General features: G+C 42.2%; 1 protein-coding gene across 1 annotated transcript in view; it reads right to left on the bottom strand.

Moving 5' to 3' along the window:
* PRKG2 (protein kinase cGMP-dependent 2) overlaps window positions 1-25,477 on the bottom strand; it is a 115,728-nt gene that overhangs the window by 15,427 nt on the left and 74,824 nt on the right. The window contains exons 8-14 of the mRNA XM_063458804.1: window positions 23,772-23,866; window positions 22,919-22,984; window positions 21,061-21,159; window positions 19,808-19,958; window positions 10,960-11,096; window positions 9,946-10,035; window positions 8,734-8,875 (exon numbers count right to left, since the gene is read on the bottom strand). Coding sequence (XP_063314874.1) covers window positions 8,734-8,875; window positions 9,946-10,035; window positions 10,960-11,096; window positions 19,808-19,958; window positions 21,061-21,159; window positions 22,919-22,984; window positions 23,772-23,866 — 780 coding nt within the window. The remainder of the gene's footprint in view (window positions 1-8,733; window positions 8,876-9,945; window positions 10,036-10,959; window positions 11,097-19,807; window positions 19,959-21,060; window positions 21,160-22,918; window positions 22,985-23,771; window positions 23,867-25,477) is intronic.

The following is a 25,477-nucleotide window of genomic DNA, read 5'->3' as shown; positions in this document are numbered from 1 at the left end:
TAAACATTTGCGTATTTGATACATAACCATTCTATTGTTTAGTTGAACATTCAAGGTACAAAAGTTTTCATATCATAAACATTTGTCATATGTGATACATAACCATTCTATTATTTATTTTAACGTTCAAGATACAAAAGTTTTCAGTTTTCCTACTCCCCTCTTTCTTTCATCCCTAGCACTCGGGTTCAGGTTCTGTTACCTGCGTCTACAAATATGTTTTGGTGCGAGGTACCCCTAAAGAGGTTATTATACAACTCAGTCTAACTCATATGCGTTAGCCGCCTACTTCAAACTGGAGTTGGCTCTAGGGAGAGTCGGAAGTGTTGCATTCGACATAAGTAGTGGTTACCCTAGCGGTAACAGTATTCCCTTGGTAAGCTAGTGTTGTAGTATTTCAGTTACCTTGTGGAAGTTAATCAACTTAAACAGAGAAAACAAAAGGAGAAAAAAAAAAAAAAAAAAAAGATAAAAAGAAAACAAAAGAATATACAATAAAGTAGCAAGCAATCAGTGAGTAGTAGGTTATTTTGTACTTGGCCGGCAAGGACATGTCATGATAGGGGAATTCCCTTAGTTGCTCTTGTTGTTAGGGTCGCTGCCCCCTATATTTGAGGGGAAGACAGTTTCCCATGGATCCCATATCTTGGAAGTGGTACGATTAGCACTCTCAGAGAGGATCGCCATGCGTTCATATGCATAGTGGAGATTTATCCTGTCTATTAGTGCCTGTTTTGTCGGGCAGATGCTGGATTTCCAGTTAAGCGCTATCAGTGCCCTGGCTGCAAGAGCTATATGTGACACCAAGGCTCTCTGATGAAAAGTCACCCAAGGAGGGAACTCCAGCCATAGATATATTTCTGGTTCTGTAGGCAACTCAAACAGCAGTGTCTCCACCATCTCCGCTACCACTTTCCAAAACAACTGAACTGCTCGGCAGGTCCACCATATATGGGTCATGGTGCCCCTCTCTAGGCCGCATCGCCAGCATATCGCCGACGCTCCTTCATACATCCGGCTCAGTCTATCAGGGGTGAGGTACCAGCGATAAATAAGTTTCCTATGAGCCTCTATTAGTGAGTAGCACCTGGTGACCCCCCTCAGTGCATTTAGCCGTTTTATCCAGCGTTCCTGGGAAACAATTTTACCAGATTCTTTCTCCCATTGCGACTCTAGTGACATGGGATTTCTGGAGCCTGGGGTGGCAAGGGTTCTATAGCAGCAAGATATGAGTTTGGGCTTCAGTGGTGCTGCCCAGCATGAAGCGAGCAATAGCCGTGCATCACTGTCAATGGGGTTGGTATATTTTCTCCCATAATCAACATGTTCTAGTATTACCCCTTTAAGTTGCAAGTATGCGAATGTAAATTTTGTTGGTAGTTGATATGTTTCCTGTAAGGTTACGAATGAGAGCAGCTCCCCCCCTAGAAGTAGTTGTGATAGTTTTGTGATCCCGTTAATTTCCCACTTTCTAATTGAAAGCCATGGAGATATGGCCTTTAGGGCAGTTAAAGGCGCCAATTTGTGAAACTTAGAATGTGATTGTTTTTTGTAGAAGGTGGACCACACATCTAACGATGCTCTTGTAGTCGGATATAAGTGAGGGTGTGAGGGTCTCAGGTTGGAGGGTGTCCACATATGTGCTAACAATGCGTCTGCTACCATTTGTTTTCGTTCCATGTCTACCCAGCTTAGCAGGCCATTTGGTGCGTGGAGATTGATTGCCTGGGCCAATAAAGCCGCTCTGCTATACTCCCATATCTGAGGCACCCCCATTCCCCCCTCCCGGAATGATCTCTGCAACACCTCCTTTGCTACTCGTGCTCTGCCTCTGGACCAGATAAAATCCATAAAAAAATTTTGGGCCTTTGCACAATAGCTTTTCGGGATCTTTATGGGAAGCATGTTAAAAATATACAGCAACTTAGGCAGCGCCATCATTTTAAGTGCATTTATGCGGCCCAGCCATGAGACTCGGACGTCTCTCCACCCCCCTAACTCCTGTCGTAGAGCTGCCAACATTGGAATATGGTTGTACTGCATCAATGTTTTGATGGACTTGGTTATTTTCACCCCTAGATAGGTTACATAGTCATCTCTCCAATCAAATTTGAAGAGTTTGGCCAGGGTCTCCTGTTTGCCTTTGGGTATATTAATGGGCAGCGCCTGTGTTTTGCCCGCATTGAGCTTATAATAGGACACTTGTCCAAATGCTTTTAATAGGTCTATTAGTTTGGGGAGGGATGTCTCTGGACATGAAAGTGTAAGTATGATGTCATCCGCAAAGAGCGAAAGTTTATGTGTTTGATCCCCAATCGAGATGCCTGTAATATTTTGTGAGTCCCTAATGATTTGGGCTAGTGGCTCTAGACATAAAATAAACAAAAGGGGGGACAGGGGGCATCCCTGCCTAGTCCCATTGGTAATGGCAAAGGGGGAGGAGATGAAGCCCGCATTGGAGACGCTCGCTGTAGGGTTTGTATATAGTGCCATTATGGCAGTGATAAGCGGAGGGGGGAGTCCAAATCGTCTCATCACCTCCTTCATGTATAGCCAGTTTAGCCTGTCGAAGGCCTTCTCCGCATCCAGCGCTAAGAGAAGGCCCTCACTAGACGTCTCTCCAATGTGGTGTATCACATTCAGTATATGTCTAGAGTTGTCTGAACCCTGTCTCCCTTTGGTGAAGCCCGATTGATTGTAATGTATGAGTTTGGGTAGAATTAAACCAAGTCTACTTGCTATAATTTTAGCATATAATTTAGTATCTATGTTAAGGAGTGATATTGGCCTGAAATTCGGGCATGCAGTCGGTTTTTTACCCGGCTTTGGCAGCGTAGCTATGTGGGCCAGGAGCATTTATTTAGGAAGGGTGCCTTTTTGGAAGCTATTATTCAGTAGGGCCAATAGGGAAGGACTTAGTTGGTCAAGGAATGTCTTATAATATATGGCCGGGAGGTCATCTGGGCCAGGGCTTTTCGCTGCAGGTAGGGCTCTTATATGGGTTTGTAGTTCCTCTAGCGTGATAGGCATTATAAGAGTCTGTGTGTCTTCTTCCTGTAATCTGGGCAGGCGAGCCTTATCTAGGAACATATTGACCTCATCTAGGGTAGGGACATGGGTCGAGGGGTCCTCTTTGAGATTGTACAGTGAACTGTAATACTTGGCAAATTCCTGTACTATTGTATCTGGATTTAACAATTTGTCTCCCTGCGCTGTATGTATATATGCAATCTTAGTGGTTAATGCTTGTTTTTTCAATTGTGAGGCTAAGAGGGCTCCCGCTCTGTTCCCCTGCTCAAAGAAACGCTGTTTAAACCTGCGAAGTATGAAGTTGGTTTTAGCCAGTTCTAATTCTTCTAGTTGGCGCTGTATTTGTTTAAGATCCTTCGCATGTTTGGGGGATGGGTCTGCCTTGTTTAGTGTGGACAATTCCGTCAATTGTTTAGTGAGTGACAAGTATGTTTGCAGTCTTTTGGCTTTGGCATAGCTAGCGTGTTTAATTAAAACCCCTCTGATATAGGCTTTGTGGGCCAGCCAGAGCAGATCTGGTTCCGTGCCCGGCATTTGGTTCGTATGGAAGTACAGATTCAACTCCTCTCGGATATCTGCAAGTGTATTTGGATTGGTAAGTAGGTGTTCATTCATGCGCCAGGAACCCCTACCTCTGTTGGGAAACTGTCCTCCCAATGTGAGCGTTACCGGCGCATGATCAGACCAAGAAATCAAACCCACCCCTGTCTCCTGAACTCGTAATATCATCGAGTTGTGGAGTAAAAATCGGTCGATCCTTGAGTAGGAATTATGTGCAAGCGAGTGAAACGAGTAATCCCGTTCCAACGGATGCGTCACTCTCCACGGGTCAATATATCCATGAGTTAAGAGGATTTTATTCAGCTTCCTCGTTGTGGGGGCTCTATGTGTCGTGTTGGGTTGAACTGCAGTCCCTGAGGGTCTAGCGTCTAAGTGGTCATCCAAAATAAAATTTGTGTCCCCACCCATGATCACCTCCCCTAGCTTTTTTCCCTCTATTTTTTGGAAAAGCATGTCTAAGAAAGCCGGTTGACCACTGTGTGGACCATAAATGTTCACTAGTGTGAAATGTGCGTTGTTAATTGTGCATTGAATTATCAGATATCTGCCATGCTTGTCCGTATGTTTTGCCACCAATGTGAAAGCAACATCCTTGCTAATAAGGATGGAGACTCCCCTTTTCTTTTTAGCATTACAGGAGTGGAAGTTAATCGGGAATTGTGGGGAACTGAATTGAGGTCTGTGACCCCATTTGAAATGCGTTTCCTGATAAAAAGCTATATGGGCTCGTGCCTTTTTCGCTTCCTGAAGTGCCAGGCGCCTCTTGTGTGGGGAGTTTAGCCCCTTCGTGTTAAGTGACAAAATAGTAAGCACCATCGTGGTGAAAGGTTTTAACAGCTAACATTAGGGCCCTAGGCTCCCTTACAGGATAGATCAGCATCCTTTTCCCACATTGCCATAACCGTCTAACCCTCTCATAAGACATATAAGCATACAAGTCATACCAGCCATCAATATACATTGTTCTCACTGAAAGGCAGATTAGTAATAGATGTAAACAAAAATAAAAAACAGTAAACCAAAAATTAACTATATACAGGTGTCCCCCAACTTTAGATAACCTCATCCGAGGCATCTGAGTGCCGATCAGGGACAAAACATATTGACAGTGTGGTTGCACCACACCGCATCGGCTCTCTAACGAGCCTGGTGGGGACGTGGGTAGGAGAATAACAAAGGTGTGCGTGCCAAAGCCTCGCACAAAGTTCCGCTCAGCCCGGCCTGCTAAAGAGTAGCAACAGCCTCGCGGTTATAAGGGCACTACTGCGTTTTCTCTTTTCCTCCTTTTCTCTTTTTTTCTTTTTTTTTTGTTTTTTTTGTTTTTTTTTGTTTTGGTTTTGTGATTTCCTTTTTTTTTTTTTAATTTATATTCTTTTTTTTATTTTTTTTAATGCAGCGAAAATGAGAAAAAAAAAAGAAGACAAGAGTATCAGTTTGTCAGTATGTAATACTACACCCTTTCCGTGGATCTCGGCATAGCTTGGAATCGTCACTTGACAGCTCCAAAGTGATGGTTCACTTAGCGGGTGCCACCTTCTGCCAGTCCCCTGTGATTCTGGTAGTCGCCGGCCCCGGATCCTTGGCCGCTGGTACCTCTGCTTGAAGAGGAATATTCCACTGAGAGAGTAGTTTTCTTCCTTCTTCTGGCGATGTAACAATCTTGTCTGAGCCGTTCTTGTGAATGATGAGACGAGTTGGGAAACCCCATTTATAAGGGACCTGCGCTTCTCTTAGTGCTTTAGTGATGGTGCCAAAGGATCTCCTTTTCGCGAGCGTAGCTGGCGATAGGTCTGCGAAGAGTTGAAGGCCTGCATATTTCCCTGTCAGGCGCGCTGGATCTCTGGCCATTTGCATCAGCCTCTCCTTAGTAGCGAAGAAGTGGACTCGGACTATAGCGTCCCTGGGTACCGCCGCAGGTATATTTCGTGGCTTCATGAGCCTATGAGCTCTGTCTAGCTCCAATTCTTGATGGGAAGCCTCTGGCAGCAGGGTTTGAAATAGCTGTATCAAATATGGCTTTAAATCCTGGGCCCTGACCTCCTCTGGGATACCGCGCAGGCGGATGTTATTCCTGCGGGCTCTGTCTTCCATGTAATTTTGTAGAGAAGTTATCATAGGCATCAGCCAGATTATTGTGAGCCTCTATAATCTCCTCTGTCTTATCTTCTTTCCCCAATAGCTTGGACATCTTTCCTTATGTCTGCAGCTAATTTCTGAAAATCTGACCTGATGGTGGTTTTTAGGTCTTCCAGCAGCTTAGGGATATTTGTTTCTTCAGCTTGCAGTGCCGTGGTCCTCGATATGGAGGTGATATCACTCCGGCCAGACTCACTGCGTTCCGATTCAGAGTGTGGGGAGCGCTCTCCTCCAGCGCCATATTGGAAGCGCTTGTTTGGCGGGGAGAAGGCCGCGATCTGCAGAGAGGGCGTTTTGCCCTTAGATTTGCGAGCGTTTTTGCTCGCCATGTGGGCTCGAGGGTGCAGGCAGTCGGTAAGTACTTTTTGGTGTTTGTAGCCATTGCTACCTATTTGGAATCAGGCTGAGTTGCCGTTTGGCTAGCGGAGCTCTGCACTTATGCGTCCGTTTTCATCCCGGTCGTGGCCACCAGGAATCACATTTTTATTAAACACTACATTACAACATGATTTACAATGAAGTCTGGGGGACCATTTTAAAGAAGTGTTTGAGCAAAGAAAAATTATGTTAGAAAGCATGGTAGAAAATATGTACAGAATAACTGAGAGGATGAGTAAAATGCAGAATAATGCGTTTTTTTATCATTCCCTGCTCTCTTAATTGAACTTTCACCACTTGATGATTCTCATGCAATGCAGGGATTTAACAATGTCATAGACCATCATGCATTTAAGGTATCTGCAGGGCTAGATCCCAGCTGGTACTAGGGAGATCCAGGTATCATTACCAGAATTAGTGGATAAGTGCAGCATGAAGGCATTTCATTCTGTTTAAATCAACATGGCTTTAGTGATGATATCTTGGAATCCTGCCCCATACAGTGAGAGACCCATATGGTCCAAAAATACTCCAGTTAGGTCTCCCTGCATGCCCCCTTGTTTAGTGTTAGCAGTAAGGTCATCTTGGAGGTTAGGGTTAAGGCTAGTGTAAGGAATAAAGGTAGGGATAAGGGTAGGGTAAGATTTAAAAATAGCGCTAATGTTTGACACTGTTCATTATGGTTCCACTACCCCTTAATGAGTGAGGCTATTGTCCACATTCTGAACCAAAAGAAAACCTTCAATTTGATCTAAAGGTTTGTTATATTGCAAATTAAGGGTTTCTTTTCAAGTGCTCCATACATACCATGTATTGCTTTTTTAAAGGACAGAAAGGGCTTTAATGTAATATTCTATATGTATACCTAACTAACATTACGTTTGAATAAAATGTTTAAAATGAGAAAAAATGGAAAAAAATATTTTTTTTACATTTTTGCTTATAATAATTTTTAAGCATCCAGTGCAATTAATTATAAAAACTCAAAATAGATTCCTTTATCAGTCCTGATTGTTAAATGCCCAATATGTTTAGGAAATAAATTAATGTTGATAGTTAACGCTAACCCTATACCAACCCCCACACTAATGCTATACTAACCATACCCCTTACCCAATGCTTACACTAACTCTAACTGTATGCTTACCCTAATCTTACCCTTAACCTCAATCCTACACTATATTTAACTCAAAAACGTATCTTGCTCTAACCCTACACCAACCCTGACCCTACAGCTAACCCTACCTTTACTCCACCACTAACCCCAACCCAACTCTAACCCTTAGGTAATCTACTGCTTTTATCACACCACAGTAGATGGTGGTATGTTGTCCGTTTTTCAGAATTATACTCAGTGCCCTGGTTTACAGACGATTATGCAGAGATGGTGTTGGGAAGCTGGCCAAGCCCAGCACCAGTCCCAATTGACTAAGAACAGGCAGGGTGGACCCTGGCAGGATCTATTCAGACCCAAAACTGCCTGCAGCCCAGAAACAAACGTGACTGAGTGATTGTGGTTGTATCAATGTGTTTAAAAGGCTATGTGCAGCAATGACTTCCAGCATTGCACAGAGCTCATCAGCCACTAATACTAAAAAAGGTCCCAGCTGACTAACAGGAGCCCAAGGTATCCATTGATACGTGGAGTTTGTGATCTGAGCAGGGATTTCACCGCAATCTCTCAGAAGACATTTAAATGCCTTTTTGAAGAGCCATTTGCAGCGCTGGCTTCCATTGATGAGAACAGTTCATGAGCAAGTCTGGGGCCACAAAAATGGCCTCAGTAAACTCAGAGGAGCCCCAGGTATCCTTTGAGGTTAGTGGTGTGAGCATGGATTTAACTCTGCTCACACCATGATCTTTTCATAGGCATTTAAATACCTATTAAACAAGCTCTTTGCAACTCTGGCTTCCAGCACTGCAAACAGCTCATCTAAAATCTGGGGCAACTAAAAAGAGAGACAGAGAGGAGACAGAGGGGATCCCCAGGTATTCATTTATATCTGAGGCTCCCTGGTGTAAGCCGGGATTTAACTCTGCTCACACCAAATATGCAGGATGTTCTTTGCCGCCCTACAGGCTTCCAAGCCCACAGCAAAAAAAAATGCCCAAAAACGTTAAAGGCACTAAAAATAAAAAGGTGAAGCAATGGGAGACTGGAAAGATCGCAGTAAAGAGAGTTGACCTATTGATGAGCTGGTGGGTAATGGAATACTGAAGGGTAAGAGACCTGCTAGCTGGAGGGCCTGCTGGTATGAAATAAGGGATAAGAGACTTTGGAACTGAGGGTACAAGACAAGGGATGAGTGTAAAAAACATGGGTCGGAGCATACTGAGGTAGGACACCTTTAAAATTAGTGTGTGAGACAAGGAGCATAAAACTGCAACTGCTAATATTTGGAGATGACTAGATATTTTGAGATTAAAGAATGGATTTCGTGTTCAAACAAAGTTGTTCATTTTCCAACACCAGAAACACACACAGATATGGACAAATCCACCAATCAAGATCAGTTTGGCAGTATGTATTATCACTAGGTATGTATCATAATTTTCAATGGGTATCCATAATATCCATAAACACCAAAGGCTTTTTGCTATTGATTTAGTAAAAGTATGTATAGCTACCAGTTTCACATAGCCTTCTGAATCCAGCAGTAAGTTCTCTGGCTTTAAATCCCGATACATTACACCAATACTATGCAAATATTCAAATGCCTCAGTCACACATCCAATGCAGAATTTGGCAGAGGTCTCGTCAAAACTACCACTGGAAATAAAAGAAGAAAAAAAAGTAATTTAAACACCACTTAAATACTATGCTGGAAATGTAAATTTAATTAGCCTACCGAATTATTACATAAATTTAAACATAAAAAGATTGACACACTAAATTACTTTTCAAATGATATTTGAAAGAAAAATGACTACCAAAAAATAGCCAACACATATTCACAAACAGCCACAAAGGAGAAAATATGATTGACCTAAATAATTCAGAGCTGTTCGAAAACAACATATAAACTAAACTCTCTGTCACTGTTAATATACTAAAAGGGAACAATTAAAAAGTGAAACGAACAGATAATTATGATAACATAAAATAGTAGAGGTCCAAATGTCCACTATTTAAATATGTGTGCCAACATATAAATATATGTGTGCCACGCCACATCATCTTAAACAAGCAAAGTAGTTATCCAGGGACATCAACATGAATGTCCTGTTGTATAACTAATTTCTATGTAATTAGGTGTGCAAAATGGTCACCTGTATTCGCACAGTTCATTGCAGCAAAGTCTGGGCTTAATATTGAGTGGTTGAGCACAGTAGATGCTGCTACCAAATAGGCAATAGTTACGCAATCATTATAAATAACTTAATTCTGTTTTTAGGAACCTCTTATACCTTCCTAAAAATGACACCACAGTGATAAAATAATGTATGTATGTGTAAAAATACAGTAAGTACAGTTACACCAGGCCTCTGTATTGTAAAGGATATTGCAGGTTCTAATTGTGGCTAAAAACTCCCTGTAGTGTACAGAGCCTAACTGCAAAAATACTGTTTGGTTGCATATACCCATTATTGAGAGGTGAGGGGTTAAATAAATAGAATATATTTATAGCACAGAATAAGTATACTTAAAAAGTATACTTAAAATGTGTGCCCTCAGTGTGCTAAACATATGAAAATGCAACAAATTGATTACAAAAGTGAATCTGGAACACCACAATAATTTTTTAGTTTATCTGCACAAACAGTAAAGCTCTTTTTTAAAGGTATTTACATCCATACAAATGCATATAAGAAATATATAACATTAATTTAAAACATTACCGATCTCTTAGAAGGCTCCACAATTCACCACCAAGGCATGCTTCCAGCAACATATACACATACTTGTTATCCTTGAAGGTCCGATATAATCTGTAAATGCACATAATTCTTAACATATGAAAACTAAAACTACAAATATTTTCACAAAACCATAACATAAACATAAAATTAAAAAAAAAATATGTTAAGGAGCTCCAAAGCAAGTGTATAACAACAACTAATATTATGAACGATTCATTGTTACATAGGCTGAAAAGAGACATGTGTCAATCAAGTACATGCTTTCTCACTGTTTTTGCGGTTAACCCAAAAGAAGGCTAAAAAAGACGCAATGGTACAAACTGAACCCAGTTTGAAATGCTTTCTGATTTTGCAACAAACTAGGAAAAATTTCTTCTTGACCCAAAATAACAGTTACCGGTATATCTCTCCTTGAATCAAGAAGCCTTCCTTGAAACTAGCAAAGGCAAACATGCTAAAAAAAAAACATGATAATATTGTATTTATTATCATTTACTACTGCATAACTGCTCTTCTATGACTCAATTCTGACTCAAAAACAATAAAATCAGAGAAAAAACAATTTTATCACTACATGTGCTATTTCCCTATTCCAAATATCCTGACCTATGACATGAGATGCAAAATTCATAAATTATGAAATTTGCTTTTGCAAAATGAAGGACCCAGTAACTCTCATATGTATTCAACAATTAATTTGAGGCTTCAAATAAAAAAAACTGGTGGGACATTAATAGCACTCAGACTGTTAGCAATGGAATGGGGTTTAGAAAATGGAAAAGGAGGGTAAATACAGTTATCTGGCTAAACAAGGTATTGCCATAGGGCGTTAAGACAGTAATTGCAACTTGTACTTATGCTCTACCATGTACCCACAGTACAGGAGGTATGCAAATTAATGCATTGTTGACCTATTTAAACATCCACTTCATTAACCAAAAACATTCTTTTCTAGATGTATTACACTGTGCAGATATATAATATGTATCTTACTTCACTATAAAAGGTGAGCTGGCTTCTTCTAAAATGTTCTTCTCAGAATGTATATGTTCTTGTTGTCTATTCTCCACAATGTGTTTCTTCTTAATACACTTCAGAGCAAAAGCTAGGTTGTCATTTCTCATTTTCACCTGAAATGGAAGAGATTGTTTATGATCAAGAAATCATGCATAAAAGCACATCATTGCTTGAAAATGATTTTACCAATGAAACTATGGCACTTTAATTAGAAAAGCCATAGTATTTATCAGCCATAACATGAAAACCACCAGCCTTATATTGTTTAGGTCCTCCTCGTGCTGCCAAAACAGCTCTGTGTCGAGACATGGAATCCGCAAGACACCTTGAAACTGTCCTGTGGTATCTGGCATTAGCATTGCAAGTTGCGAGGTTGGGCTTCCACTGATCAGGTTTATTGCTCCAGCACATCCCTCAGAGACTTGATTGAGATCTGGATAAAAGGAAGGCTGCTGCAACACCTTAAACTTTTGGCCATGTTCCTTAAATCATTTCTGACAAATGTTTCCATTGTGGCAGGATGCATTATCTTGCTATCACGGAACACCAATGCCATGAAAGGGTGTACATGGTCTGCAACATGTACAGCCTTTCATAGGTGGGCAGTATGTGTCAAAGTAAAATCCACATGAATGCCAAAATGAAGTTTTCCCAGCATAAAAATTGCCCAGATCATAACACTGCCTCCGCCGACCTGCTTTATTCCCATAGTCCATCCTGCTGCTATCTGTTCCCCAGGTAAATGACACACATGTACATGGCCATCCATCTGATTTAAGAAAAAACATTATCCATCAGGCAATCTTCTTCAGTTACTCCATGGTACAGTTCTGACACTCACATCCCTATTGAAAACGTTTTCAGAAGGGAACAAGGGCATCACGGGGACTCTGACCAGTCTGTGGCTACACAATTCCATATGCAGCAAACTGTGATGCACTGTATGGCATAACCACGGATTGTTCGGGTGCTTTTCACTTGTACTGTGTATTTTTCCCTGCCTTTCATATAGTGTACCCTGCTACCCGTTCGGGAGTGCTCCCACGAAAATAACTCGTCTTCCGAACGGGGACCACCCTGATGTCCCATTTGTAACGCTATTTTGAACGTTCAAGTAGAACGTTCACACTTGCAACATAGGTGTGAAACTGTAAGAGAAGCAATTAATGAGTGCTTCCCTTGGTGGCTGCAATTTCGTATAGACGGATGCCAGCCAGGGGGAGCGTTCGTGGATTGCTTCCCGACTCATTCATCTCCCGAATGAAGACCTTCTCGGTGGGCTATTGGAACGTTCCCATCAATTAATCAGAACGTTCGCACTTGCAACATAAGTGTGAAACCGCAAAGTTCGCACTGGCAACATAAGTGTGAAACCGCAAGGGAAGTAACTAATGAGTGCTCCCCTGGGTGGCCGCCATTTTGTATAGATGAACACCAACAAGTGGAAGCATTCGTACCCCGAAAGGAGACACTTCCCTTGCAGGTTTCAGCACAGGAGCCTCACGGATGGAGATGGGTCAGGAAATGTGCCACTGTGAGGTCACCTGTGCTTGGTGGGGACACTTTTGGGGCACTGACTAGTTTGGCGGGCTTTTCTATGCCTGGGAAACAAAGGGAAGGCCTATTTTCACAGGCCTTGGCTCCCAGGCACAGAGGCTCCTGGGATGAAGGCCCCCTGCCTGTTGGGGAGGGAGACCCTTTGTATGTGTGGCGGGCTTTCTGTACCTGGGAGACAAAGGGACAACAACCCCCTTTCCCGCGCTTTGGCTTCCAGGTACAGAGGCTCCTGGGATATGACCCCTGTTGGTTTGGGATGAAGACCCCTTGCATGGGGATATGCATAAAAGCCAAGTGTGGCTCAATATAATTGTGTTGTACCTCCAGGACTGTGTGTCGTCCAGTTATTGGGGGAATGGCTGTCTGTCTGCCTGTCCTAAGGGTTCTGGAGTGGCTGAAGGAAGGAAATAGCGGAGGTAGCCATTCGGGTTACCCGTGGTCCGTTACAACTGGTGGCAAGCGGCAGGATCATACTTCCCAGATGAATTCAACCAGCATTCGTAAGACGAATTAACCCGTGGACTACACGGCACTAAAGAGGCAAACCCTACAAGAATTACTGGAGGTCAGCTCTAAGGACCTGAGGCAGTATTGCCAGTCTTGTGATGTCTGCCAGAGAGTGGGGAAGAGGGGTGACCAGCACAAGGTCCAGCCCCAACCCATCATTGCAGACCCCTTCGGCAGAGTAGCTCTCAACATCATAAGACCCTGGCTAAGCCTAGCCCGTCTGGGAAGAAATATATTCTGACCATTGTGGACTACGCGACTCAATACCTTGAGACAGTCGCCCTGAGCAACATTCAGACAGAGACTGTAGTCAAAGCCCTCATGTGAGTGTTCTCCCAGATGGGTTTTCTCCTGGGGATATTATCTCGGATCAGGGCACCCAGTTTACTGCCGAGATGACTGACCAGCTGTGGAGGTTATGCGGCATTAAAACGATCCTGAGCTCCCCTTACCATACCCAGACTAATGGCCTGTGCGAATGCTCCAATGGCACGTTGAAGAAGATGCTCTGTACCTTTGCAGTGACCCACAAGAATTGGGAAATATTCCTGCAGCATCTCCTGTTTGCATATTGGGAGCAGGGCCGAACTGGTCCACCGGGATACCAGGAAATTTCCCGGTGGGCCGCGGAACCTGGGGGCTGCGCTGAGCATGTATGTGCCACACTCAGAGGGGGACGGCCGGCGGCTGCATTCCACGCTGGAGCCGCCGGACCGGGTGGCAGCCTCACCGGTCCGGCAGCACTCCTGTCACTAATGCGGAGGGCTGAAGGAGGAGGGAGGAGCATGTCTCTCTACCATACTCCCTCGCGGTTCCTATGCTAAGAATTGTGGGAACCGCGAGGGAGCATGGTACAGAGACATGCTCCTCCCTCCTCCTTCAGCCCCCAGCATTAGTGACAGGAGTGCCACCGGACCGGTGAGGCTGAAACCCGGTCTGGCGGCTCCAGCGTAGAATGCGGCCGGCCACACTCACTCCTCTCAGGTAAATGGGAGGGGAAGACGGGGAATAAAGAGACACAAGGGGACGGGGAAAATAAAACAGAGGGGGAATAGGCACAGGGAAAAGAGGGGGAAAGAGACAGAGGGGGAAGAGTGAGACACAGAGGGAGAAAAAGGAGGAATAGAGAGATGGTGGAGGGAGGAAAAAGAGACAGAGGGGGAGAGAGAGAGGAAGGGGGCAGAGAGATGTGGGGGAGAGAGAGAGAGACACAGGGAAAGGGGGGAGAAAGAGACAGAGGGGAAGAGAGAGACAGAGGGAGAAAGGAGAGGGACACACAAGGGGAGGGGGAGAAAGAGGCAGAGGGGGGAAGGAGAGAGACTGGGAAGGAGAGGGGAGACATGGACACAGAGGAGCAGTGAAGGGGAGAAAGAAACATACAGAGTGACTGGGGGGAGACAAAAAGGCACACAGAGGGGCCGGAGATAAAGAGACACACATAGGGCTGTATATATCACTGGTGGATCCCGTGGGGGTAGAGGCAACAGGGCAATTCCCCCCCCACCCCCACGAGGCTCTCCCTTGCCAGCCGATCTCCCTCCCCGTTCCACAGGCACCGTGCGGGCAGCCGGCAGGGGAGAGAGGAAGAGAGGACCCGGGAGCTCAGCCTGCAGCTCCTCTGCGTCCTTCTCGCACAAGCACAGAGCGTTGCCGCGGTTACCATGGCAACGCTCCAGCTCTCACGAGAGTGAACTCTAGCCCTGGCGCTATGGGCTAGAGTTCACTCTCACCACTGCGACCACCATGAATTCCTGGTGGTCGCAGTGTTGAGAGTGAACTCTAGCCCCATACACACACTGCCCCCACACATTATGCCTATTATATTTACACATATATTAATGTACATTTATATATGCATAAAACACAGAGAAATTTCATTAATATGTACTATATGTAATGAGCAGATATTGGCCGAGTCTTGGTGCTAGGTACATACTCCAGCACAATAACATATTTAAAGTGAAGAGTGCACCCACAGGACTTCAAAATAAACAAGATAACGTCAATTTTCTACAGTTGTGCCCTACATACATTCACCATTTCAGTCCCATTACCAAGCTTTCCTTAATATGTCAAGGTAGTTGGACTGAAACATTGATTACATGCAAAGGCACGTCTGCTTAAAATAAATCAGCACTTTTGTTTATTTTGAAGCCTATGAGTGCGCTTTTTACGTTGGAGTAATAATTTTTAATTTTAGGTTCTCTTTTCTAACTCTGTATCTGCACACTATGCTGGCGCGACGCATTATGGGGCTGGTAAATAATTTGTTTCCAGGGCTGCTTTTAATTCCCAGTCCGGCCCTGATTGGGAGGTGCCCCAGGAATCCACAGGATTCTCTCTGTTTGAATTATTATTCGAGCGGAGAGTTAGAGGGCCCCTAGACCTGGTACGAGAGCACTGGGAGGGAAATGGGGATCAGGAAGGGATGTCCATTGTCCCCTATGTCCTGGAGTTTAGGGACCGACTAGAGGAACTCACTCACCTGGTTTTCGGGAACATCCAGGTGGCTCAGAGGCGCCTGCACACATGGTATGATCATGGAGCCAGGAGCTGTAGCTTTCAAGTTGGTCAGAAGTTTCTGGTTTTGAAGCCTGTCCGGCATGGCAGGCTGCCTGGCAGGGCCCATACCGGGTGGTGGAACAGAAATGTGACATGCTGAAGCCCTACCACAAGCGGACAGGGGATGTAGCCACTATATGTACTCCAGCCTCTGAAGATTTTGATAATCATCCCCTGCCTGATCTCCTAGAGGATGGAGTTCAGGCAGGGACCATAGATGAGTTCCACTGGGGGGACCAACTGACTGAGAGGTTCTCCAATCTGCCAGGATTTACCCCACTAGCCACCCACAGGGTAGAGATCCCTGACCAACATCCTCTGCAGCAAACCCCATACCCCGTTCGGGAGAGTATGTGGCAGAAGATCCAGGAGATGCTCCAATTAGGGGTAATCGTACCATCCAAGGGTTCTTGGGCCTCCCCAGTAGTGCTGGTCCCGAAATGTGATGGAGCTATCCAGTTCTGTGTAGACTACAGGAGGCTCAATGACAAGATGGTCTCGGATGCATGCCCTGTATAGACAAGCTATTAAACAGGATGGTTTGTGGCCAGAACCTCACCATGATAGATTTGTGTAAGGGGTACTGGCAGATTCCCCTAGCGGCAGATGCTGTTCCCAAGTTGGCATTTGTCACCCCATTTGACTTGTACCAATTTATGGTGATGCCATTTGGGATGAAGAATGCCCCAGCCACTTTCCAAAGGATGGTGGACCAGCTGTTGGAGGGCCTTCAGGATTATGCATGTGCACACCTGGACGACATAGCCATATACAGTGACACTTGGGAGGAGCATCTGGTACATGTAGGAGCTGTCCTAGACCAGATTAGGGAGGCAGGATTAACCTTAAAGCCCAGTAAATGCCACATAGGGATGGCAGAAGTGCAGTACCTGGGACACCAAGTAGGGTGTGGGAAACAGAAACACGAGCCAGCCAAGGTTGAAGCAGTAGCTAACTGGCCCCTTCCCAGCACAAAGACCCAGGTGATGTCCTTCCTGGGGACTGCTGGCTATTATAGGAAATTTGTCCTCTCACCGACTTGACCCTAAGGACCTCGCCCAGACAGATAACTGAACCCCAGAGTGTGAGAGGGTGTTCCAAGCCCTTCAGAACTCCCTGATAAATGCCCCTGTCCTGGCTGCTTTTAATCCAAATAAACACTTTCTTGTCCACACAGATGCTTCTATGTTTGGCTTAGGAGTTTTGCTGAGCCAGGTCAGGGATGATGGCGGAGAACATCCAGTAGCTTACCTCAGAAAACTACTACCCAGGAAGGTGAGCTACGTCGCCATCGAAAAGGAATGTCTGGCGGTGGTGTGGGCACTCAAAAAGCTGCAGCCTTATCTCTATGGACAGCAGTTCACCTTATTAATGGATTACAACCCACTGGTGTGGCTCGCTGGAGACAATGCCCGACTGTTACGGTGGAGCCTGGCACTACAGCCATACGACTTTACCATTCATTACAGACCCGGGAAGCAAAACGGGAATGCTGACAGGTTGTAAAGACAGAGGGAACTGGAGAAGTGATCTGTGAGTACTCCCCCGAACATCCCTGATCAGACTGTGTATGCCAGCTTGTGGTTAAGGGGGAGCTGTGTGGCAGAACCACTGCTTGTTCTGGTGCTTTTCACTTGCATTGTGTATTTTTCCCTGGCTTTTGTCACGATTCCGGGAACCCAACACGCTAACAGACACACACACACAGAAAAGGTGCCGTACCGGACCTTAGAGTGGCCGGGCTAAGCACACACAGAATAGTCAGGAGACAAGCCGAGCCAGGGGAACCAGAAAACAGGATAACGATAAACAAGCCAAGGTCAAAGGGTAGGAGAAAGTCACAAAGTCAGATTAACAAGCCAGAGAGTACGTAACCAGAAATCACAAGTTCAGAATCAATACTATACAGCAAAGACCACAACAGGGCAGGGAGGAACAGGAAAGGTGAGTATAAATACCCTAGGTTAAATTCTGATTGGATAACTTCCAATCAGAATTAACAATCACACGTGGGAGATATCTAAGCCTCCCACTGTGATTGTGGTACTGTTGCTTTAACGCCGGGTCACTCACGTGACCCCGGCGTTTGCATAAATCAACGACCTTCCAGCGTGCAGCGTTATACATGCTGCCGCTGGGAGGCGCGACGGATGCGAGCAGCGAGCGGCGGAGAGGAGACGCCGCTCGCCGACAGGTAGGAGGAGGGGAGACCGCGGGCGGCGATGGACTGAGGGTGAGTGCTGCGAGCTGCGAGCAGCCTCCCCTACTAGCCGCCCGCGGACCCCTGACAGCTTTCATATATTGTACTCCGCTACCGGTTTGGGAGCGCTCCCACAAAAGGAACTCCTTTGTCTCCCAAGTGGGGACCACCCCAATATCCCATTTAGAATGCTAGTTTGAACGTTCAAGTAGAACATTCACATTTGATGTGAAACCACAAGGGAAGCAATTAATGAGTGCTCCCCTGGGTGGCTACCATTTCGTATAGACGAACGTCAGCCAGGTGGAGGGTTTGTGGATTGCTTCCCGACTCGTTTGTTTCCTGAACGAGGACCTCCCCGGTGTCCCATTGGAACGTTCCCACCAATTAATCAGAATGTTCGCACTTGCAACATAAGTGTGAAACTGCAATGTTCGCACTGGCAACAGAAGTTTAAACCACAAGGAAATTAATTAATGAGTGCTCCCCTGGGTGGCCACAATTTTGTATAGACAAGCGCCAAACAGGGGGAGCATTTGTACCCCGAAAGGAGACACTTCCCTTGCAGGTTTCAGCACAGTAGCCTCGCAAACAGAGATGGGCCAAGGAATGTGCCACTGTGAGGTTGCCTGAGGTTGGTGGGGACACTTTTGGGGCACTGGCAAGTTTAGCGGGCTTTTTTGGCACCCGGGACACAAAGGGATGGCCTCTTTTCTGGCGCTTTGGCTCCCAGGCACAGAGGCTCCTGGGATGAAGACCCCCTGCCTGTTGGGGTGGGAAAGCCTTTGTATGTGTGGTGGGCTTTCTGTACCTGGGACAACGACCCCCTTTCCCGCGCTTTAGCTCCCAGGTACAGAGGCTCCTGGGATATGACCCCTGTTGGTTTGGGATGAAGACCCCCTGCATGGGGACATGCATAAAAGCCGAGTGTGGCTCAATAAAATTGTGTTTTACCTCCAGAACTGTGTGTCGTCCAGTTACTGGGGGAATGGCTATCTGTTTTAAAGGTTCTGCTACACACTGTGTGTTTTGACACCTTTCTATCATGGCAGCATTAAATTTTTCAGCAATTTACCCTACAATAGCTCTTCTGTGTGACAGATGGGTTAGCCTGAACCCCCATGTGCATAAATAAGCCTTGAGTGCCCATGATCCTGATGCCAGTGCACCTTTGGTAGGTACTTACTGTTGTGGAGATGCTCTGACCCACTCATCTAGCCATCACTATTTGGCCCTTGTCAAAGTCACTCAGATCTTTTTACTTGTCCATTTTTCCTGCTTCCAAAACATCAAATAAAAAAAAAAAAAACAGACTTGCTCCCTAATCTATTCCACTCCTTGACAGGTGCCATTGTAACAATATAATCAATGTTATTCACAATACCTATCAGTTATTTTAATGTTGTGGCTGATCAGTGTATGTACACATAAAGTAGCTTCAATATTTTTAAAATGGAGGGCAGAGGCACGGCAGTCCCTGTTAGTCTAGTGGTTGGGGAAACAGAGATTCCTTATGGCTTCTCTGTATGCAGCAGGTGCTAGTGCCATGTTCTTTGCTCCTGCTGCCTGTATTATTAAGGCAGGTTTCTTCCTGCTAGACCAGACTATAGGATTATGACGTTTTCTACCGAGACCCGCTCAGCCATGCTATGCTGTGTGCACCACCCTCCTGCCTGTCACCAGCGTAGAACAGCTCCATCCCTATATTACGTTGCTGCATACCTCCACTCACAATCCTAACATTAAAGTGTTTGTCCATTTGAAATGTTGGAAGGTATGAGTTAGACTCTCAATGCATTAAGGTACCTATTACATTAACATAAGAACATGTGAATCTGTGACTGAGTACATGGAAAAATAAATATATATATATATATATATATATATATATATATATATATATATATATATATACACATTTGATAGTTTTTATATACTTTTGATGTTATTTTTATATTTTTTATAAATTTATGGTGCTCTTAAAAATACAACCCTTACAAGTTCAACTCTCCCGAACCCACCAACACCCAGTGTGGTAATAATCTCTAAATTCTCAAAAGGCGATGAAGATGCGAGTCGGGCAACTGTTTCTTTGATCTGGATCATTTCCAAAGAAATGGCTTTCACATGCTGTCCACCTCTCGTTCTTCTTTCAGAGAGTAAAAAAAAAAAAAGGAGAAAAAAAAAAGAAAAACAATTACAAGAAACATAGAGACTGTATACAATATTCCCACAAATACTTATCATCAGTGCTGTAGGATTATGTGAATCTATTTTGATTGACATAGGAGCTCATGGTATGACATCCTGAATCTGTTTGTTGTCTATCAAATGCATAAGCGAGAGAAACCTACAGAACCCTAACCTAACCCTATCACTTAGTCTCCTTAAACCTAATACTCACCAAAATGAACAATACATCTCCACAATCCTATGTCTCCTAATCATAACCCTGCCTAATCTTGAAGTCTCGCTAGGTGTTTTTCTAGGTCTCTTAGACACTTTTTACCCTTTGAATGTAAAGGTAAAGTTTTAAAACTGTATATATACATGTTCAACGCACAGCTCTACATCACTAAATGCTTGTGTTGTGTGCCTTTGTGTAATTGAGAGAATATTGTCTAAATATTATTACTACAACCTTTGGTATAAATTGATGTAAAATGGTAACATGTATGAGACAAAATACTCATAGAAAATAATTTAGGCTATCTTCTTTCGAAAACTGTATATATTTGGTGGGCTGCTAATCTGTTTCTAATTAAATGTACACCAGAAAAAACAATTGTCACATTTTTAAAGTTGAAAAAATAAAAGAGCTCTTTTCAAGTCTAGCATGGTAAGTTCACAAATGTAAGGCAGATGCATGTTTTAAGCAGAATTGCTTGTTTCAGTTTATGTAAACGAATTATTCACATTTCTTTTAGTAGGTTACATCAGACAAAAGTTATAATATCTGTACAGTGTGTGAGAGAGAGAGAGAGATGCCGAAATACCAAAAACGTTAGAAGAGATTGGTGATTAAATGGCTGTATGAAAAGTATCAAATCCACTTAAGTAAAAACTTTTGGGTATGTACATTTCACACATATATATTCTTCTGGGCTTCATGATAGCATAAACCTAAAAGGTAATGCACTCCTTGTTCTACATGACCTATTGCTATAAAACTAGAAACAAGTGAAATAGTAAATATGCCATATTCCTCAAATAATTGTCTTAAGTGTACATGCAGTGTCAGTATAGCTTACTTGGCAATTCTTCTTTCATCGTCAAGATTCAGAGTTGCCACATAACCTTCAAGATATTCTTGAAGCTCTTCGTAGGTTCCAACAGTCTGATTAAATTTCCTAACATGACACAAAGTAAAATATGGAGATTCACTCCTATACATGCAATAATTATTTCACTAAACATAGAAGATATTTAAAAGGACACTGCATGTACAATAACCACTTCAACTGATTGAAGTGATTATAATGCCTGTACTCTGTAGGGAGTCCCAAATCACTGCTAAATGATTTACTCACTGTGAAGAAGAGATGCTCAATCCCTGGCACCCAGAAACCATGTGGAGTTAAGCCATATCAGGGGGAGTGGGCTGTGATAGGCTGACAGCGTAAGCTTCGTGCTCTCAGCCAATCACTACCATAATCCCTTGTAAGAATTGTAATGGTGTAAGGAGGAAGCATAGCTGGCCTCCTGTGACAAAGTTTGCCGAACATCTCTGCTAAATGCTGAGTAAACTGTTTAGCAGTGATGCAAGAGGGATCACATGGAATCAAGGGACCATAACCACTTAGTAACATGGTAAACTGATTTGAAAAACACTAAAGTCCATCAAGTTCAACTGCCCACACGTCGTTTCTGTGGTTTTGTTGCCTACAGTGTTCCTTTAAACATAAAAGCAGTAGAAAAGGGTCAGCGCTGATAGAACACACTGGGAAAAGTGAAATTAAGGCTGCTTTCATCCAAAATGAAGGGGTTCCCTCTATCCCATGTGTGTACACTTGAAGAAACACCTTGTGGCGAAACGCGTTGTGGACTTTTTATTTTGTTTCGCCACAAGGGGCTTTGTCAAGTGTACATCCTATGTATGTACAGTTGAAGAAGCCCCTTGTGGCAAAACGCATTGTGGACTTTTTATTTTGTTTTACTACTGTGTTAATAAAGGTATTTTGGCTACTTTTACATTGAGTGTGCCATTTTACTCTTTTTACTCCGTTGTTATTCTTTTATTATTTTACTACCTGGTATCCTAATTTTACTCCCAACAAGAACTACTCAAGAAATCCTTAGGTGGGGATTATTCCACCCGCACCCTATCCATAGAGCAGTTTCTCTGCTCTGGCAAACGTGAGTAATATTCTCTTATTTATTCTTCTGGTTGATTTTATACAGTGAGCACTATTGTTGTTTCTTTTTATTTTTTGGATTACACATCAGTGAAACCATTCTTCATGTATTCTATAAGTGGGGATTGTACCACTGTACGCCTTTCATACTAGAGCTGGTTTAAAGCTCTAAAACACGTGAGTACGACCATATATACTTTTATTCTTATTTTTATATTTTCTGGACATACTGAACCATTATCCTCTCCTTCTTTCCACATACAGACTGTATCTGATATCCCAACAAGAAAATTTTCCTTGAACAAGTTTGGGATCGCTCTTCCGGAAAGTATATACCATCATCTTTTATTGGACTCTCTATCTTGGACATATATTCAAAAATGTATATTTTATTTTTTATTATTCTATTTATCTTATTTTATATCTTTATATCTAGATATCTTTTATATCTTATTTTATATTTATTTGTATCTTAGGTCTCTTATTCTATCACATTTTTTAAGTGTTTCTATCTATTATAAACCTATTTAGGATAATGTTGGTTATAATATTCTCACCAGTGTATTTTTAGAGTGGTGCTAATCCTCTACACTTTTTTATATATTGTACTTTTCTTTAAACACACTGAAACAGTGATAAGATTTTTTTGTTTTTTAAATCACACATTTAAGTAAAGACAAAGGTTAACATTGCGTAGAACTCCCTTAAACTCATACATTTACATGAAGAACTTCACTTAAATGATTTTACTCACTCTCGGTCCATGGCTAGACACTCCACATTATCATCGGCAATTATATTAGCTGATCTGACATCATCACTGCATACAAGAACAATACAGAGATATTAACGGGAAAGATCGGGGAACATGTTTATAATTCGTATCATCATATAACATTTAAATAATGTCATTTTCAAAGCTGAAGCAGGTGGATCATGGCTTTTCAGTTCTGCAATATAACTTTCTGTCAGAATAGAACCTTACAAATTCCACCAAGCTGATGGACGTATTTTAGACTAATCATAATATCTTAAAACAATAATGTGCTGTATCACAGAATTATCTGAGGCAATGCAAAGACAGAACGTTTAAATGTCTGGCTATCATTTTAACAGGCAGAACTGTGATTTCATATAATATTTTTGTATATATTCCATTCCACTTTGGATTTAATGTTTGGGAATAAAAATATCATTATAATGCTTTTTTTTCAAAACTGTACTGACCTGGAATATATGCTAATATTAACAGATTGTAATATATAAATGGCTGTCAAAAAATAATATTTGGTTAACATTTCCTAATTTAATTCTAATTGATAAGCTCACTAAAAAGCTACTATTATTTAAATTAAGGAACATTAAAAAAACAATGGATTTTTTATTTTCATTACCGTAAAACACTGCGCCAATCATATGGTCTATTTGATTAAAATTAGCAGAGTTAATCTGCAGAACGCAATGTTTTCGGCTGCAGGTTTGAAACGAGAGGGGAACATGGAACCAGACAACTTCTTTGAGAAAAAACACAATCTTTACAGAATTCACTACAGAGTCTTCCAAACAACTGAACAAGTAAGATAAATGTCATTGTACAGTGCACAAACCTGATTAGGGACTTTTCTCCAAAATAATCCCCCTTTTCCAGCATTTTAATTAACTGGGCCTCCTGGTTGCATTCAGTACTCTGAGTGACTTTTACCTGTAGATAGAAATATTAGTTATGTGCATTAACATATTACAATTTTTAAAAAGGAATATTCAAATACAACAAAAAATAAAGTTATTGGGAATTACCACAAAGTCATAATGCTGCATAACTAACAATAACTAATACAATCTGTCCCAGAGACCCTGATGGATATTCAAAGTGTTTTAATGCCATCATTGATATTTATGATCATATTTATGGAAGTAATCTAAAAAGTGAAAATTTATTTCATAATTTATAACATTTTTCTGTCAGAAAAAAAGTGGCAGAAATATTTATATATAAGTAATGTCTGCAAAAAAGAATAATATATTATAATATTCAAAAATGACTGTCAATACACCAAAACAATGTGACATATAACAAAGGCTGACAGATTTAATCAATTATACCAAAAATTCATTGAATCTTAGACAGAAAAACTCTGACACTTTGCTGATTGTCTGGGGCAGTATATTAATTTTTTGTTCTGCACACAAATAGTCTAGTTTAACATGCTCCCTCCTGACTGCACCTTAAAACGCTCCTTTCCCAGGGGTGTCGCTTTCTATCCCTTTTGGAGAATGGAGACAGGTCTATAGGTCACTGTGCAACTATCAATGTATCTAGGTATGCAAATTTACTTTATAGACAATTCCTTTCGTGGAAAATATATCCCCTAAGTAAAACATCTTGGTTCTGTACTTGTAACCTAATAAAGACAAATGACACCCTACATCCTTAGTATTAATAGCTATATGTAGCCTTACTGTTACTAAATGAGTGGAACATTTCACATCAAAGTAGGACTAATAGTTATGTAGAGCAAAATTCATCCTTGAATGATTTAATGTCATCTGTAATAAAACACCTTTTACATTTCTTCACAGAGCATTTTTGCTGCAATGTTGGAGTCACAAATCAGTGTGAAAACATGTTCAGTCCAAAATATCTTCTTGCACGCGTTTTCGAAAGAAGTGACACACAAGGGTTTATTCACAAAGCTCGGAATTGTGGAGAATTTAAATCCAAATGGCAACATTTAAGCAAAAATAACTACCCCGAAAAATTCTACAATACAACTGTATTCTCAGCTTGGCTATTTTAGCCTCAGTTTTGCAATTCAGCCTTTAATTTGCTAGGTATTGGAGTTTTTGGAGTTGGAGAAACTTTTACATTCATTTCGTTCAAATGTAAATTGCTAAATTTTAAATAGAATCTGAAAACTCCACTAAGAGGCCTCCGGAATATACCAAGATGCTTCTCAAACAGTGCTGAGAGTATGTTTCCCTTGCACTGCCACCCACCAGCTCTCAACATATTATATTGTATATTGGATTAATTTTTTGTTCTGTTTTTTAATTCAAAATATTAACATATCAAAAAATAGAAATATATATATAAAAAAATCTAAATATTAAAATATGATTAAAAAAAAAAAAGTTAATAATTGTAAATCTGTATACAAAAATATGAATTGATTTGAAAAGCTTAGCTTATACAACAATATTAAATCGAGACCTAAGCTAGTCATTTATTTTATATTCTACTCTACTTTCTGAGCATTAAATATGTATCCATAGTCTTTCCAGAATTTCCAGAATTATTTAGGAAAATTACACC

This window comes from Pelobates fuscus, chromosome 6, assembly GCF_036172605.1.
Source record: "Pelobates fuscus isolate aPelFus1 chromosome 6, aPelFus1.pri, whole genome shotgun sequence".
In the NCBI taxonomy this organism is placed as follows: Eukaryota; Metazoa; Chordata; class Amphibia; order Anura; family Pelobatidae; genus Pelobates; species Pelobates fuscus.
The sequence above is the reverse complement of the archived record's forward strand: the minus strand, read 5'-3'. Positions and strand labels throughout refer to the sequence as shown.